The 19,763-nt window shown below is 39.6% G+C and overlaps 1 protein-coding gene across 1 annotated transcript in view; it reads right to left on the minus strand.

Annotated features, from left to right (window-relative positions):
• Window positions 1-19,340, minus strand: part of slc2a9l2 (solute carrier family 2 member 9, like 2) — a 265,165-nt gene extending 245,825 nt beyond the window's left edge. The window contains exons 1-2 of the mRNA XM_023985678.2: window positions 19,204-19,340; window positions 10,641-10,745 (exon numbers count right to left, since the gene is read on the minus strand). Coding sequence (XP_023841446.1) covers window positions 10,641-10,745; window positions 19,204-19,287 — 189 coding nt within the window. The 5' untranslated portion in view covers window positions 19,288-19,340. The remainder of the gene's footprint in view (window positions 1-10,640; window positions 10,746-19,203) is intronic.
• Window positions 19,341-19,763: the final 423 nt, after the last annotated feature.

Below are 19,763 nucleotides of genomic sequence, written 5' to 3' on the forward strand. Positions count from 1 at the left end.
CAGTGGCTAGCTCCAGCTCGCCTAGCTACTCACTAGACCCCATGATCATTCGGCTATGCATGCCTCTCCCTAATGTCAATATCCCTTGTCCATTGCTGTTTTGGTTAGTGATTATTGTCTTATTTCACTGTAGAGTCTCCAGCTCTGCTCAATACGCCTCAGCTAACCCTTTTGTTCCACCTCCCACACATGGGGTGACATCAACTGGTTTAAATGGTGTCTCTAGACACAAAACCTCTCTCATCATCCCTCAATGCCCCGGTTTACCTCCACTGTATTCACATCCTACCATACCTTTGTCTGTACATTATGCCTTGAGTCTACTCTTCCGTGTCCAGAAACCTGCTCCATTTACTCTCTTTACTCTTATCTAACTCCTCCTCCTCAGTTCCTCTGGTGATGTAGAGGTTAATCCAGGCCCTGCAGTGCCTAGCTCCACTCCCATTCCCCAGGCGCTCTCATTTGTGGACTTCTCTAACYGTAAAAGTCTTGGTTTCATGCATGTTAACATTAGAAGCCTCCTCACTAAGTTWGCTTTATTCACTGCTTTAGCAAACTCTGCCAACCCGGATGTCCTAGCCGTGTCTGAATCCTGGCTTAGGAAGGCCACCAAAAACCCGGACATTTCCATCCCTAACTATAACATTTTCCGACAAGATAGAACTGCCAAAGGGCGCGGAGTTGCAATCTACTGCAGTCTGTCCCMWAACAATGAGCTTCTACTTTTMAAAATCCACCTTTCCAGAAACAAGTCTCTCACYGTTGCCGCTTGCTAWAGACCACCTTCTGCCCCCAGCTAGTCYCTGGACACCATATGTTTATTGATTGCTCCCCCCATCTATCGTCAGAGCTCGTGCTGTTAGGTGACCTAAACTGGGACATGCTTAACACCCCGGCCGTCATACAATCTAAAGTAGATACCTTCAATCTCACACAAATTATCAATGAACCTACCAGGTACAAGCCCAAATCCGTAAACACAGGCACTCTCATAGATTTCATCCTAACCAACCTGCCCTCCAAATACACCTCTGCTGTCTTCAACCAGGATCTCAGCGATCACTGCCTCATTGCCTGTGTCCGTAATGGGTATGCGGTCAAACGACCACCCCTCATCACTGTCAAACACTCCCTAAAACACTTCAGTGAGCAGACCTTTCTAATCGACCCGAGCCTGGTTATCCTGGAAGGATATTGACCTCATTCCGTCAGTAGAGGATGCCTGGTTATTCTTTAAAAAGGGCTTTCCTCATCATCATTCCTCACCATTCAAAAAATGTTGAACCAGGAAAAGATATAGCCCTTGGTTCACTCCAGACCTGACTTTCCTTGACCAGCACAAAAACATCCTGTGGCGTACTGCATTAGCATTGAATAGCCCCCGCGATATGCAACTTTTCAGGGAAGTTAGGAACCAATATACACAGGCAGTTAGGAAAGCAAAGGCTAGCTTTTTCAAACAGAAATTTGCATCCTRTAGCACAAACTCCCAAAMTTTCTGGGACACTGTAAAAACCATGGAGAATAAGAGCCCCTCCTCCCAGCTGTCCACTGCACTGAGGCTAGGAAACACTGTCACCACCGATAAATCGACGATTTATTTTCTACGGCTAGCCATGCTTTCCACCTGGATACCCCTACCCCGGTCAACAGCCCTGCACCCCCCTCAGCAACTGCCCAAGCCTCCCCCATTTCTCCTTCACCCAAATCCAGATAGCCGATGTTCTGAAAGAGCTGCAAAAAAAAAAAAACAACAATGTGATTTCCTGGATTTTTGTTTTAGATTCCGTCTCTCACAGTTGAAGTGTACCTATGATAAAAAATGACAGACCTCTACATGCTTTGTAAGTAGGAAAACCTGCAAAATCGGCAGTGTATCAAATACTTGTTCTCCCCACATATATATATATATATATCAATATATATATATATATATATATGTGTCACTCCCTTTGGTTCCTTCCCCATGCGTCATTGTTTCTGATTCATGTCTGTGCGTTGTTCGTGTTTCTTGTTTTGTATTATGTTTYGTTTATTGATTAAAATYACTCACTCCCTGAACTTGCTTCCCGACTCTCAGCGCACTCGTTACATCACTAATCCACAGCTACCCACCCTWATCAGTGACCRCAACCATGTGATTGCCTTATTCCCTCACTTAGTAACTCTCGAAAGCCCATGGCTCGTATCCACCCTTAATTGACTCCACCATATACATTCCTCCTACATATAACCATTAACTTCTGGTGTAGCAAGTATTTCAAATTACAACCCAACGCTGTAAATTTWGAAAAATGTGAACCACGACACCTAGACAGAAATTATGGGTGAATTCACATATTTGTGTACACTCACCCAATTTCGACTTAAAATTCAAAAAGGCACTTGCACATTTTGAGTTCTCTCATTTCAGGTGCTTTGAGAATAATGCAAAGAAGAGAAACCCGGTTGTATCACTTATTTGATTAAATCTTTACGTGTCGGCCTCTTGGCCTTCGTCAGAGCAATTTACACTTGAAATGTGAACAAAAAAATTATTTAAGTCAAAACCTATTCACCTCTCCTGTCTGTCAGGCATTTCACTATTTTCAAAGCTAAACTCCAAGTCTCCAGTCTGTCTCTGGCTCTCTCTTTCTTATCCTATAACCTTCCATCCCAAAAGGAAGACTTGCTTGGCCATTGAACCAGATGACCAGCTTGGCTTCTGGAGGCCTGCAGGTTCATCGTCAGTGGATCCAAACTTCAAAGTCTCACACACAGTCCACACCTGAAGGGAACATGAAAGGGAAACGCATGCAAAGCTGGTTTATGGGGAAGTCTAACCAGCCCAAATGATTTCTATTGACTGTGTGTGTGTGCCTTTGTGTATGCGCCTGTGTGTGCGCCTGTGTGTGCGCCTGTGTGTGCGAGTGTCTGGACTATAATTAGCTTAACTATATTCACTGATTTGTGAGCATATAAAAAAATGTATGTTAAGAATGTGCTAGAGGGACGCAGACGGCTAACTGGATTTAGATACAGGGTAGGAGACCAAGATTGCATGTGTCTGGGGACTATAAGACTGCTCAGGATACAATTAGCCAACTAAATTGTGATGCGGAAGGACAAATGCCATAGCAGTCTTGAGCTCAGACTGGAGTAATGAACTAATTAATATATATTTTTAATATTGATGTAGCAAATGTATCATTTGTACAGTTCTTTATTAAAAATGTAGTTGTGTTACATTTGACTGTGTAAACCCTAGCAGTACTAYTTATTTCTATGAGAGTGAGGCAGATATATAGCATTTAGCAAARAAACATGATTATTTGTYTCRGAAACGAAACCATCAASTGWTAGATTTTAAACAAATACATCKGTCATTAAACAACCCCATGCCATKACTAGATWGTGWWTAWWCACWATCTCATTTGTTTAAAAAATAAAAGCTAATTTACCAAGATTTCTGAAAATGGATATATAGCGTKTTGGAATTAAACTCTTCACAAACATCATGTTTATGTTGACTGATCAAGGGGGCGTCATTCTTGTTTACAACWTTCTTGGTTGAGAAAAGGCATTTAACAAAGCCACAGAATAACGCTGCCTGAAAAGCATTGAAGGGGAAAATTAAGTCAGAAATTTCAAATTGGAAATCAGAAACTTCAGAAGCMTTTAACATTTTCACATGTGAGTTCCAAATATCTCTAACGGGCGCCCCAGGGTGATGTCACAATGCACTCACTGTTACAAAATGTGATTATTATGCAACAGGACAGTTTACATGTGCTGCCTGCTAATTATCTATAGGCTGTTTCAACTTGTCAATTTCAAATGATTTWMTAACAAGTTGAATTTTCTAACAGTTTAAATTGAGGTGTGTTCTGCCTCATTAATTCACATTCAGCTTTGCGGACAACTTATGTTTGAGGCTTTACTGAGCCGGACAAACTTCTCTCTTCGAGGAGAGCCCAATGCACTTCACTCATGTTTGCGCAGATCAAGTATGCATATATTTGTGCAGTCTTGCAAGAATRTAACATTTTCTTGCTGGTGTTTGCTTTGCCTTCCTTGTTGTTTTTCTTACAAATAATAACTTTGGACATGTGAGCTTTCCTATCAAAGTAAGTTACTTATGTTCTGTATACYGTGTTGCCTTTTCTACTGTAGGCACATACAGTATGCATGTATGCATKCATGTATGTACAGTTGAAGTCGAAAGTCTACATACACCTGAGCCAAATACATGTAAGTTCTGCCCACAAAGTTTCTATAGGGTTGAGGTCAGAGCTTTGTGATGTCCACTCCAATACCTTGACTTTGTTGTCCTTAAAATAGATGGCATCATGAGGAAGGACAATTATGTGGATATATTGAAGCAACGTCTCAACACATCAGTCAGGAAGTTAAAGCTTGACCGCAAACAGGTCTTCCAAATGGACAATGACCCCAAGCATACTTCCAAAGTTGTGGCAAAATGGCTTAAGGACAAAGGCAAGGTATTGGAGTGGCCATCACAAAGCCCTGACCTCAATGCCATAGAAAATTTGTGGGCAGAAGTGAAAAAGCGTGTGCGAGCAAGGAGGCCTACAAACCTGACTCCGTTACACCAGCTCTGTCAGGAGGAATGGGCCGAAATTCACCCAACTTATTGTGGGAAGCTTGTGGAAGGCTACCCAAAACGTTTGACCCAAATTAAACAATTTAAAGGCAATGCTACCAAATACTAATTGAGTATGTAAACGTCTGACCCACTGGGAATGTGATGAAAGAAATAAAAGCTGAAATAAATCACTACTATTATTCTGACATTTCATATTCTTAAAATAAAGTGGTGATCCTAACTGACCTAAGACAGGGATGTTTTACTATGATTAAATGTCAGGARTTGTGAAAAACTGAGTTWAAWTWWWTTTGGCTAMGGTKTATGTAAACTTCCGACTTCAACTGTAGTATGCATGATTGTAAAAACTGTTGCTCCATAAGCCTCGCCTGTTTTGGTGTATTTTACTTGTAATATCTAGGTATGTCATTTACAACAAAATACTTATCAATCATGATCTGTCTCTAAGACACAGGTTGTTATGGAATTGATGTCCTCCGGAAAAATATTGACTTCTGCAGAGGACGTTCCCCTCATTCTAAAACAAATCAAGTTACCTGTGGGAAGCGTAAAAACAAACACAAAGCCAGCACTGAGTGAACAATGACAGACAAACCAAACAACAAAAGCTGTGTTTCCGTCTCAAAAGGGATGATGGCTCTTCTTGAGTCATGAACAATTTCAAGGGCTACACACATTTCACACTTGTTCCCATCAAAKTGGAGAATTAGAGGCCAGTACCATACAACAGTAAATCAACACTATTTTTCTGCCAGTTGGTATAGCTCCCTTGTGATGTCTTGCTTATGTGCCAAATAGAAACATTAGGAAATCCTAAGGCTAGCAGACTGAAATTCTCTAAGCCTGAAATACCATTCACCTACAGTACCTAAAAGGAAAAGGTGATGGCATCTCCCAAGAAGACTGCAACAACACATGTTTTTTTCTAATGCATAGGTTAATATAATTAAGAGCTGGTGCATTTGGACCGCAATCGGTCTTTGCCAAAGCTTTTTCYACTCACCTCCCTCTGCTAGATTCTAGTCTCCGACTGAAAATCTCACTTCTGGAGTTCTGTGGTCGAATATATCAGAACAATATCTCAAAAACCCAAAACGGCTCCAGGCGGAGAGGGAGATTATTTTCTGAACTTTCCATCTATAATTTAGATTTGATTAGAAGAAAGTCAAGATACTTGGAAGAAACTTTCCAGAGGAGAATTTGTGGTCATCGGGTACATTAATAGCCCACATGACAGGACATTACATTCAACATTAGAGTGCAACACAGGAGGTTGGTGGCACCTTAATTGGGGAGAACAGGCTCCTGGTAATGACTGGAGTGGAATCATTGGAATGGTATCAAAAATATCAAAACACATGGTTTCCAAGTGTGTGATGCCATTCCATTTGCACAGTTCCGGCCATTAATATGAGCCACTCACCCATCAGCAACCTCCTGTGAAAGTGCATTTATTAAAGCATTCATGAAAGGTGACGAAAGGAGCTCAGAAGGGTTGGTGGTGCCTAATTGGACAGGGTGAACAAAGTGGCAACCCTCAGCTGTTCCTGTACACTCTTAGGGTTTTCACATGTAGTCCTCTTAAAATATATATATATATATATATATTTTATATATATATATATATATATACACACACACATACATACATACATACATACATACAGTTGAAGTCGAAAGTTTACATACACCTTAGCCAAGTATATTTAAACTAAATTTTTTCACAATTCCTGACATTTAATCCTGGTAAAAATTAGTTGAAAAGTTGCTAATTAGCTAAAACGCTAAAGTTGTCCTTGATGAGATTTGAATTTATGTAACCAGCAACCTCTGGGTTGCTAGACGGTTGCATGATATGCTCCCGAGTGGTGCAGCGGTCTAAGGCACTTCATCTCAGGGCAAGAAATTTCACTGCAGTCCCTGGTTTGAATCCAGGCTGAAAAACATCCGGCCGTGATTGGGAGTCCCATAGGGYGGCGCACAATTGACCCAGCGTAGTMCAGGTTTGGCTGGGGTAGGCCGTCATTGTAAATAAGATTTACATCTATTWGATTTTTTTTWATTCAATTCAGTCTGGTATGAGAACGGTAGCCCCTATCTGCAAAAGCAGGGTGTCTGCGGAAAGCTGTGTATCTTGGATATTGATYGGTGCCTTCAAATCTTCGGTATGACTTACTATCATATATGGCCATACAAATTTATAAGGGAAGGTCGAGCCGATGACTTCATTTCAAGATGGCTGCTACCTACATTCCGGTTAGCGTAGTGAAACAAACTAAATAAAAACACGTAATACGTTGATAGACACCGAAAGCCGGGACTCCACGTTGATACACACTGAAATCCGGGACTCCACAGATCATGAGGATATCTTATTTGTCTGCCTGTGACCTACCATTATTGATCACCAGCCCCGAGTCAGAATGTTTATTTTACACAACATTTTCACCAAATATCTTACAAGGTAAGCTTCGATTTGGTCAATGTTATCTGATGATGTATGACCTAATGGCAACATCGAATGTCCACCGAGTGAAAATATCTTTGCGTATATCAAAAATATGATGTTGCCTGCTTACGCACTGTACTTATCCATATCCTTTGTAAGTCCCGACACCACCACAATGTTTGCGAAAGGTTGTTTTTGTAGAAATTTTGTTTTTATAGTGAACAATAACTTTTAGGCACATCCAGTGTGCAAAAACWGTGCAATTACCACATTCAGACACTTTGGAGAGGTTGAAAAGACACTTGAACGTACCCTGGATACCCCATAACACCACCACAATGTTTGAGTGAGGTTGATATGGTTGAAATTGTGTTTTTATACTGAACAAATAGCATTTATGGATTGCAAATATGTAATAGCACTGGAATTATCACATTTACAGACATACACCACTTTGGAGAGGTTTAGGGAAACTTGTACATTTCCCATGACCACATCTGACACAAATCTACATTTTGCCATTACATTTAAGARGTTTTAAGTAACCATCTGTCTTATGTAACCATACCAAAACGTAACATATCATACTAATTTGAGTGTCCCGGATTTAAGTTTACTATGTTACGTCTAGTCTATTAGACCAGTCCATGTATTCACTGCCCTTGCCTTTGAATTATGACTTTTTTCCTGACTTTTGCCAGTTCAACTCATCTATTTTGTGGTCCRAGTCCTCTTTGAATACACATTGCTATGTTGAGAAAGGAACCAAGATATTTTTCCAAAATTCCCTCAATGCACACTGTATATCTCCTTACATTTTGGAAGCTAATAGATTCCATTTAGYTATACATAATAATTGTAATCAGAGGAAACTRTTAGCATGYAAATATTATTGGTAACAGAATAAATAGCAGAAGAACACCGTCTGAAGTCGGTACAGCCGATCTGCCAACTTCTGTCTGTTGYGTCCGAACCGTTTGGGCCACACACTAATATGACCSTCTGTGCAAAGGTGCGATTCTCACGAACATGTACATGTTGGTAGTTCTGCTCTAGGACGCCCACAGGCCTTACAAGAATCGTCTGAAKGTCCCCCGGTACAAGTTGAAAAAAATKAATGGAAGAACTGTATATACAGTATGGAACTGTTTAATGCCAAAAATATGGGGTTAAATACATGTCAGAAAAACAAATGTATGTTTTCTGATCTCAGATATAGGAGACCCTTGATATTTTTTTGAGACTGTTATTCAATACGGGTTTTTTTTTCCATCAAAACATCTTTTTAAATATATTTTGGGATACTTTTTAAAAATTCAAAATAATTTAGCTAAAAGGTCCTTGGTATGACCTTAAAACAATTCCATATCCTGTAGCTTAGTAGAACACCCACCCAACCCCCGGCATAGACAGGGCTTAGACTCTGATGGGTTAAGWAGCCCATCATATGTATGTGGGTACAAAGCTGGATACCGGTAAACCTATGGCATATGGGTTAATTAGCTGGGTAGGTAGGATCAGATGATAAGATGATGTCCTTGCCATTTTTTGTGAGTAAAGAAACAAAAATGGTGTGTGTGTGCGCGTGTGTTTGGAGGGTTGTGGCAGACCCAATAAACAAACAAAAAACTATGATGATTACTGAGCTTTTCCATTTACTTTTGTCGAGCATGGATGGGCAATCTAATCTGGGCCTTGTTTCCTTGCTGCGATGKAACTTAARCATTACGATGATTGTACAAGATACTTCGTTATTTACGAGCCAACTTTTTAAATAGTGTTTCCCAAACAAGTACAGAGTGAACCTGTAAGTGCCACAGCTAAAAGCATTGTTGGGGCCGTGTTCGGTTTTTCACATGATTCCGTTGGAGGAGCTGTCCAGCTCACTAGCGCTGAAATCGTTGGGGGAGCTGTCCAGCTCACTAGTGCTGAAATCGATGCAGCTTGCATCATATGAAAACACAACTAATAGCCCACATGAAACGTAGGATAGACCTATACATTTCACAGAATTGTTTTTATGAATTAAAATTAAAAAAATAACACCATAATCTACCTTTTCGTCATGTAATGTTCAATGATTTCAAGATTTGAACCCCGGACGTCTTCTTGCCTCTACAGTGCTTTTAGCACACTGCACCTCAATAGATCTGTCGTCTCCGATAGTGTCCTTTTATACAGTACCTAACCCTCTACCTCACACATTTTGKTTTTTCAGTCTAAGTATCTCCTCTYGTGGGAGCCTGTATTTTTTAAGAATAGCCCCATCATTGTGAGTCTGCAATGGGCTCAGTTTGGTGCGAATATGCGCATTATATACACCAACTGACTGCGCGGATGGATAATTTGAAATACACAGCATTCCGAAAGTATTCAGACCCCTTGACTTTTTCCACACTTTGTTACGTTACAGCCTTATTCACAAATGTATTAAATCGTTTTTTCCCCTGCTCAATCTACACATAACACCCCATAATGACAAAGCAAAAACAGGTTTTTAGAATTTGTGTGCCTGTGTTAACATTTTGAATATTTTTGTTCTTTGGATTCAGCACCCGATCTAAGTTTATATAAAGTGGAGTCAAGCACGTTGTTAATCTTTTCATGAAATATTACATTACATAGATCCTATAAATTACCCAAATTAAACATGTATGATCATGCCCATTCACACAAAACACATTCATTGTTTTAGAATTATATCTTCTGAGGTAAGGCAGAAAAGAAGCCGAACAACGCACTTTGGCTGCTCTACGAGTGGTCTGGATCACTTATAGATGAGCGAAAGTTTTTTAGAGCCACTTTACTAACAAAGGCTCTGAGAAACACATTGGCTGCGAAAGATACACTGTACATCATAATATGGTTCTAACGATGCTCTTAACGCTACAAAGGCTCTAGGAAACGAGGCCCTGGTCTGTTCCCCAAATGATGGGAATCCCATAGGATTGCAGTTTAGAATATGAACCTTTTACAACTGTATCTAAAGTAACCCGTTAAAAGTTGAACCAAGGCCTCCCGGGTGGCGCAGTGCTAGCTGTGTCACCAGAGACTCTGGGTTCGAGCCCAGGCTCTGTCGCAGCCGGCCGCGACCGGTAGGTCCATGAGGCGACGCACAATTGGCCTAGCGTCGTTAGGGAGGGTTTGGCCGGTAGGGATATCATTGTCTCATCGCGCACTAGCGACTCCTGTGGCAGGCCGGGCGCAGTGCACGCTGACCAGGTCGCTAGGTGTACGGTGTTTCCTCCGACACATTGGTGCGGCTGGCTTCCGGGTTGGATGCACGCTGTGTTAAGAAGCAGTGCGGCTTGGTTGGGTTGTGTTTCAGAGGATGCATGGCTCTCGACCTTTGTCTCTCCCGAGCCCGTACAGGAGTTGTAGCGATGAGACAAGACAGTAACTAACAATTGGATACCATGAAATTGGGGAGAAAAAAAACACAAAAAAGGTTGAGCCATTAAAGTACAGCTGGTCTATTAGACTTTTTTTGAAGAGTGATAACAAGGTGTCACAAGGGGAAATCAATGTTAGGTGACACCAAATGCTACAAGAGTACGTCCAAAGTGACACAATAAATAGACTCACCAGTGCAGGAGCGTTGACGACAGACAGGTTGTAGCCATAGAGATAAGATGACCCAAGGGCACCAAAGAACGCTGCATTCACCAGACAGGCAGTGATGCGCTGTGGCTAAAAAAACACATACCACATTAAAGCCATTTCAGAGGTCATGTCATTGTACAGTTGCATTTCATATACAATCCAATCAAGGTCAGAGTGAGACCCAGGCATATTCTTACAAGGACAATCCATTGATGTATCTGGGCCTCCCCGTATGTCCTAGAGAGAATGTTACTGCTTCAAAAACAACCATCAGGTCAATTCAATGCCAACATGTGCAATGTGACAAGGGTTAGGGCATGTTGAGTAGACAGATCAGCTGTATGTGTATGAGAATAAAATATTGCAATATTGTATTACTGTGACAGGATACAGTGTACCTCCCCATAGGGATGATTAAACCTTGCAGCTTTACAAACGTATCCAGTTATAGCTAAATATAGCACAGTTAGCCTAAAGCTCTTCATTATATTGTTCTCAATTTAATCAGTGTATCATTAGGCTACATCACAACCTTTTGACTGCTTAATCATTCTGAGTAACCCACTCATTACAGCCATGTTAGGGGTGGCAGGTAGCCTAGTGGTTAGAGTGTTAGGCCAGTAACCGAAAGGTTGCTGGATCGAATCCCCGAGCCGACAAGGTAAAAATCTGTTRTTCTRCCCCTAAACAAGGCAGTTAACCCACTGTTCCCAGGTAGGCCCTCATTGAAAATAAGAATTTGTTCTTAACTGACTTGCCTAGTCAAATTTTTTAAATAATGTTTGAAATCCCTATAGAGATTACAAAACTGCAAAATAATCCTAACAGTGGATGAGTCACTCTTTTGATTATTGCACAGGTACAATAGATTGGTGGTTAAATATTTATCTTCGAATAATACAAATGAAAAAGTTCCTCACAGTCATCCGATCAGCAAGTGAAACCCCTGAGAAATGTTTGCAGAAAATCAAATCGTTGCGCCTCTGTTTTTGACTGAACTCAAATGAATTCCCCACACCTTCTTCATCTCTAAGAACAATACTCTACTGTGTGAACAGAAATATGTCTGCATTTCATGAGGATGAATGGATTTAGATCCGAGGTTAAAATGCATTGTATCATTCACCAAGGCAACCAGCCTCTACTGTGGGTGACTCAACAAGACCAAGGCACAGTGTAGTACAAAGAGCCACTGTGAGGAAGGAGAGTGGTAACAAGTGCACTTGGGCTAATATTTCAATTGGACAGAGAATTTCTAGATGTGTATGGAATTCAATTACATTCCAATAGAAGGTTCAGAATCTGTTAATGTATTTCTAGATGTGTATGGAATTCAATTACATTCCAATAGAAGGTTCAGAATCTGTTAATGTTTTTCTCATTAAAGTTAACCAATTTATTGTCAAAATGTTACTTGTGGTTGCAATATAATTAAGCAACGAGTAATTGCTTCACTGCAACATGGGAATAGATGTTTCTAATGTGACTGTTGCATCAAAAAATAAATCCTGCTTGCTGAGGGGGGAGAAGTTTAAATACGTTCATTACTGCAAGGTACTGCACACTTAGCCAATTACATTCTCCATTGACTATGAGTTACATTTTTAAATTAAAACAATTTGCAGCACTTCAAATTTTGGGGTTGCCCATCATTACAGAGCATTATTGAAACTGTTAATTCATTTGCGCCTAGTATTATATTACGATTATAACGTGATCTTGATTTTTTTTGTTGCTGTAAAGGCAGTTGTCGGCCTACGCATTGGAGGAAACGATTGACTGTCAATTATAACATCCCGGTAATTTGTACAATAATAACCTGCGATAAAGAGGCGGGACATGTATAATTGAAGCATGTGTAAAAGGTTTTATTCTGTGTTATAGCTAGTAGATAAGGATGACACCAACACAGCTGTCTGGGTGGAGCTGAGTAACGTAAACTCACGTAAACTCGTACATCKCCTTGGTCCTTACAATTGACCTTATTTTAGCGCCCAAAAAATGTAATACTTCCAGATCAACTGTAATTGCAATACCATTGTAAAGCACMATTTCTCCCCTTTCCAACAGAATTCATGCCGAGACCTTCACGCTGCCCGTTTCTGCATAATTCAAGAAGGCAATGAGCTCCTTCGGGTCTTTTTAAAAATGGCGGGTGGGGWAGCGAAACTAATGCGTGATAGTGAGAAGGACAGATGTMGTGTGGGAAAATTGCTTTTTTCACTCGATCTGTCCAACTTATCACCTCTAAAATGTAAATAAAACAATATAACGAGTTTATATAATGTGTCATTACATACCTATTTGAAGGTTTGTGTCGAATTTGAATCGGGTTTTTAGGGCAGTGCTAAAGTGATCTTAGAAGTAAACAGCGGCTTTGAGAATGATGATCGCATGCAATGATGACGGAAAAAATKACTAGGTATCCCCTCCTTACCCCCGTCACTGTCCATTTCTTGTTTTTAAACGATGAGAGAAGTGCTACACCTGGTGGAGAGAGATTGTAAGACAGAAATAGTTGCTTTATGCGTGCTGTACGTTACGACATGACACGTCAAGATGTAACGGAGGGTCAGTTTTTTCAACTTTTCTCCAATACTATAGAGCCATTACCATGTCGATCAACGCTTGAATAGAAACCTAGTTCACACCCCGGATTTGGAAGTCAACAGTCCCATTAGTTTTCTTTGTAGCCTCGTTTGAATGTCGCGCTTACGCAAATTTGTACGGAATGGGGTTAATGTTAGCTAGCTATATTATTTGTCTGTCTGCACGTAGCTATTGAAAAGGAAAACAACATCCTTCAGCTCAATTTATTAACTGCATCCATGCCTGTTGGATAAAGCAATAACCCTCAGTGCATGACCAGTGAAAACACAATGAATACTCGTTTTACAAAAGGAAAAAAACAGCATACCGGTAGCTAAAGTGCTAGGTAGCTAAGCTGCATTGCTAGCAAATTGCTAAAAACAACAGAGAGCTAACGTTRGCTAGCTATAGCAGCTCGTGCTCAAGATTATAGGGAACATTCTATTAAGCTTGTGTACAAAATAACATTCAAAAACTGAATTCCAACATAAATAAAGTTGACGATATTGTATCTATATTTAGTGGGAATAGAGTGATATTTACAAAATGTTATCACAGGATAAACAGAGCAGATATAGACAAGCCTACCTTTCTCCAACATGTGTGAAGGAAGAGAACGTGAAATGGGCTACGCAAGAGGTTCAAGGTGGGAAATGGATCAAACCATTCCACATGTTTTGAACAACAATTTTTTTTATACCTGCTCTGCTAAATTCACCTGACAGATAAATATTTGCATGGATTTTATAAATAATAGACCAACATAGTCACGGTAAAATAACATGGCAATACCAAATATACCGAAACAAAATAACACCTAAAGTGACCTGATTGACCAGTCCACTAATCACCAGCTAAATCAAATGAGTGTCATACCGCTGGTGTCAAAGGGAAGGCATACATACCTCTGGTGTGATTTTGTAGACTGCAGGGGACCACTAGGGAAGGGTGGAGGGGTTGTTTATTATAATTGAAAATGACCCCCAAAAATAAAATGGAATAGTGACCAGTGACCAGTGACCAGACTGAAATGCTGTAGATTTGAAAAAATAATATGCTTATGGTCAAATTAACTGTACTGTTTTAAATGGCACTTTGAACATGTATACCCATATCACAGTGGGTTACAGAAATAGTCCATTGTGTAAATTACCATAAAAAACAGTGGTGTTGTATTAGCCTGACACAGTGTTACACTCATTGATACTAAAGTGTTGGACAAATAAAAAGTTACTTAAAGAAGTGTAGGGTTAGGGTTAGGGTTACCTTAGTTCACAAAGCAAAAGTTGCAAGCATTCTGAAGAAGGCCAGAATGGGTGAAACTTCAATGATTTCCATTCTTTTTGAATGGGATTGAGTATCAGACAAGAAAATAGACATTTGCTAAAATGTAAATGAACAAATTGTTACCAGGTGATTAATCTCTATTAACCCAGAAGTTACATTTTTGTAATTTGGTCAGCTGTGTGATTAACTTGCCCACGGAAGACTATCACGTGATATAATTATTTATCCTCTGATATTCTATTTATTATTAGGGTATATTAACTTTATATCCACTGAATGGTGGATAAAGATGACACTCACAATTGGCAAAGATGGTGAGCAGCAGGGCGCAGACTCATGCTAAGTGCTTGAAATGCTCTAAGGCTTCTAAGAAACATGATTCCTCTGGTGGAATCAGCACTTCCAAATCAAATACAATTATATTTGTCACATGCGCCGAATACAACAGGTGTAGACTTTACCGTGAAATGCTTACTTACAAGGCCTTTCCCAACAATGGAAAGCAGAAACAATAACGAGGCTATATACAGTGGCTTGCGAAAGTATTCACCCACCTTGGCATTTTTCCTATTTTAAAATAGATTAAAATAGATTTTTGGGGGGTTTGTATCATTTGATTTACACAACATGCCTACCACTTTGAAGATACAAAATATTACAAAATTGTGAAATAAGAAAATACATTTTTAAAAAACAGAAAACTTGAGCGTGCATAACTATTCACCCCCCCCCCAAAGTCAATACTTTGTAGAGCCACATTTTGCAGCAATTACAGTTGCAAGTCTCTTGGGGTATGTCTCTATAAGCTTGGCACATCTAGCCACAGGTATTTTTCCCCACTCTTCAAGGTAAAACTGCTCCAGCTCCTTCAAGTTGAATAGGTTCCACTGGTGTACAGCAATCTTTAAGTCATACCACAGATTCTCAATTGGATTGAGGTCTGGTCTGGGCTTTGACTAAACCATTCCAAGACATTTAAATGTTTCCCCTTAAACCACTCAAGTGTTGCTTTATCAATATGCTTAGGGTCATTGTCCTGCTGGAAGGTGAACCTCCATCCCAGCCTCAAATCTCTGAAAGACAAACAGGTTTCCCTCAATCATTTCCCTGTATTTAGCGCCATGTATTTAGCGTTTTCCTTGATGGCCAAAAAGCTCAATTTTAGTCTCATCTAACCAGAGTACCTTCTTCCATTTATTTGGGGAGTCTCCCACATTTCTTTTGGCAAACACCAAACATGTTTGCTTATTTTTTTCTTTAATAACTTCTTCGGGATCGGTGTCCCTTCCACTGGATGGTTGAGCTAATGTAGTTGAGCTAATGCGATTAGCATGAGGTTGTGAGTATTTCCCAGGACATCTGATATTGGCAGAAAGCTTAAATTYTTGTCAATCTAACTGCACTGTYCAATTTTCAGTAGCTATTACAGTGAAAGAATACCATGCTATTGTTTGAGGAGAGGGCACTATTTTGAACATGAAAAGTTATTAATAAACAAATTWGGCACRTTTAGGTAGTCTTGATACAACATTTTTAACAGATGGCTTTTTTCTGGCCACTCTCCCGTAAAGCCCAGCTCTGGGGAGTGTACGACTTAAARTGGTCGTATGGACAGATACTCCAATCTCCGCTGTGGAGCTTTGCAGCTCCTTCAGGGTTATCTTTGGTCTCTTTGTTGCCTCTGATTAATGCCCTCCTTGCCTGGTCCGTGAGTTTTGGGTAGGCGGCCCTCTCTTGGCAGGTTTGTTGTGGTGCCAAATTCTTTCCATTTTTCTATAATGGATTTAATAGTGCTCCGTGGGATGTTCAAAGTTCCAGATATTATTTTATAACCAAACCCTGATCTGTACTTCTCCACAACTTTGTCCCTGACCTGTTTGGAGAGCTCCTTGGTCTTCATGGTGCCCCTTGCTTAGTGGTGTTGCAGACTCTGGGGTCTTTCAGAACAGGTGTATATATACTGAGATCATGTGACAGATCATGTGACACTTAAATAAAGTCCACCTGTGTGCAATCTAACTAATTATGTGACTTCTGAAGGGAATTGGTTGCACCAGATCTTATTTAGGAGCTTCACAGCAAAGGGGGTGAATACATATGCACGCACCACTTTTCCGTTTTTGTTTTTTTGAATTTTTTGAAACAATTTTTATTTATTTTTTACTTCACCAATTTTGACTATATTATGTATGTCCATTACATGAAATCCAAATAAAAAATCAATTTAAATTACAGGTTGTAATGCAACAAAATAGGAAAAATGCCAAGGGGGGTGAATACTTTTGCAAGGCACTGTACATGGAGCACAGGTACCGAGTCAATGTAAAGGGGCACGAGGTAATTGAGGTATTTGAGGTAATATGCCTTCATAAAGTATTCACACCCCTTGACATTTTCCACATTTTTATGTACTACAGCCTTATTTTAAAATGGATTCAATTTAGATTTTTTTGGTCACTGGCCTACACAAAATAACAGTAACCCATAACGTCAAAATGGAATTCGTTTTTTTGAAATTTGTACAAATTAATTACAAATGAAAAGCTGAAATATCTTGAGTCAATAAGTATTCAACCCCTTTCTTATGGCAAGCCTAAATACATTCAGGAGTAAAAATGTACTTAAATGAAATAATAAGTTGCATGGACTCACTCTGTGTGCAATAATAGGGAATATCCCTTTGAGCATGATGAAGTTATTAATTACAATTTGGATGGTGTATCAATATGCCCAGTCACTAAAAAGATACAGGCGTCCKTCCTAACTCAGTTGCCAGAGAGKAAGRAAACCGCTCAGGGATTTCACCATGAGGCCAATTGGGACTTTAAAACAGTTTRATGGCTGTGATAAGAGAAAACTGAGGATGGATTACTCCACAAAACTAAMCTAATTGGCAGAGTGAAAAGAAGGAAGCCTGTACAGAATACAAATATTACAAAACACGCAACAAAACACGCAACTTGTTTGCAACAAGGCACTAAAGTAATACTGCAAAAAATATGGCAAAGCAATKAACTTTYTGTCCTGAATACAAAGTGTTGTATTGGATTTGCCCCAAACATATTACTAAGTACCACTCTCCATATTKTCAAGCATAGTGGTGGCTGAATCATGTTATGGGTATGCTTGTAATATGCAAGGACTGGGGAGTTTTTCAGGATAAAAATGTAATGGAGTTAAGCACAGGCAAAATCCTAGAGGAAAACCTGGTTCATTCTGCTTTCCACCAGACACTGGGAAATTAATTCACCTTTCAGCAGGACAATAACCTAAAACACAAGGCCAAATCTACACTGGAGTTGCTTACCAATGAATGTTTCTGAGTGGCCGAGTTACAATTTTGACATAAATCTACTTGAAAAACTATGGCAAGACCTAAAGATGGTTGTCTAGCAATGATCAACAACCAATTTGACAGAGCTTGAACAATTTTGAGAAGAACGTTGCAAAAGTCATGTGTTGAAAGCTCTTACAGACTTACCCAGAAAGACTCGCAGCTGTAATCGCTGCTAAAGGTCCTTCTACAAAGTATTGAMTCAGGGGTGTWAATACTTATGTAAATTAGATATTTCTGTATTTAATTTTCAATACATTTGCTAACATTTCTAAATACTTGTTTTCACTTTGTCAATATGGGGTAATGTGTGTAGATGGGTGAGATAAACAATCGATTTAATCCATTTTGAATTCAGGCTGTAACAACAAAATGTGTATTAAGTCAAAGGGTATGTAAATTCTTTATGAAGGCACTGTGGGTAAGGGTATAAGTGACTAGGCAATTGTGTGTGTGTGTGTTGGAGTGTCAGTGTAGTATGTGTGAGTGTGTGGGTACAGTCCAGTGAGTGTGCATAGAGCACGTTGTACATTGAGGAATCTGGGTCTGTCTGGGTCCATCCGGATCACACATGGTAATATAGCTTCTTAGAACACGTGGTTATATAACCAGCAATTAGAAACACTCTGAACAGTGGATAATCCACACCACATCACATCCAATATCTGATTAGCCCATATAAGTGGGTCATGGTGGAGAAGAATCAGAATGAACCTTGTTATCCAAAGTGTACTGTAACGTGACATAGGTCATTGAGATTACGTGTAAACATATAGTGCCTTCAGAAAGTAGTCACACCCCTTGACTTTTTCCACATTTTGTTGTGTTACAGCCTGAATTTAAAATTGATTACATTTTGATTTTTTTGTCACTGGCCTACACACAATAAATACCCCATAATGTCAAAGTGGAATTCTGTTTTTTGACAATTTTACAAAATAATAGAAAATGAAAAGCTGAAATGTCTTGAGTCAATAAGTATTCAACCCCTTTGTTATTGCAAACCAAAAAATGTCACATAATAAGTTGCATGGGCTCACTTGATGTGCAATAATAGTGTTTAACATGATTTTTAATGACTACCTCATCTCTATACCCCACACATAAAATTCAGGCTGTAACACAACAAAATGTRGAAAAAGTCAAGGGGTGTGAATACTTTCTGAAGACACTGTACAACCATGACCCACATTGGTGTGAGGAACACCCATAACCTCACAAATGAATGATTGAAAAACAATGATTGCACCACATGGTGATAAGCGACCATGTGCTAAGCCATAAACAAAGATACAGTATGACTCCTTTGAAAATATCCAGAAATTACCAACTAACCTTTTCTGTTGACTTCTTGTGGTCTGGTTCAGTATTTTCGATGTTGTTCGGTTCAGGATCTTCGGTTTGCTCTCGCATTTCCATGTTTTACTTCTAATACACTGAAATGACACTGAAGTCAAATGTGGCATTATTCATACTGTTCAAAGGAGCAAACCAGTGTGGTAAGGGAAGTGATTTTAGGGAAGTAGCTTGTGTCTATAAAGAGAAACTATTGTGCTGACATTAAATGAATTAAACATCAGCTTCTACGACCCTAAACACACCAACTCTGTATAAAATGCAGATCATGAGGTGGATAAGTGCAAGAAGTTTCTATTCGATCAAACCAGGAAGTTTCCAGGGGAAGATAAAACACTTTTCTTGATCTGTGAGCATGCACAATTGAATCAATTTCCTTCAAAAAGAAAATGGATAGTATGTGCAACAGGAACAAAAAGAAACTCAACTGGATACTAGCTCAGACATAATTGCTCACAGCATGGGCAGGAGAAAGAATATTGTGCTTCCCTTAGCCTGGAAATGTCAAGAAGCCATTTTTGATAACTCTTTCCCTGTGA

This window comes from Salvelinus sp. IW2-2015, linkage group LG1 (assembly GCF_002910315.2).
Source record: "Salvelinus sp. IW2-2015 linkage group LG1, ASM291031v2, whole genome shotgun sequence".
NCBI classification, from domain to species: Eukaryota; Metazoa; Chordata; class Actinopteri; order Salmoniformes; family Salmonidae; genus Salvelinus; species Salvelinus sp. IW2-2015.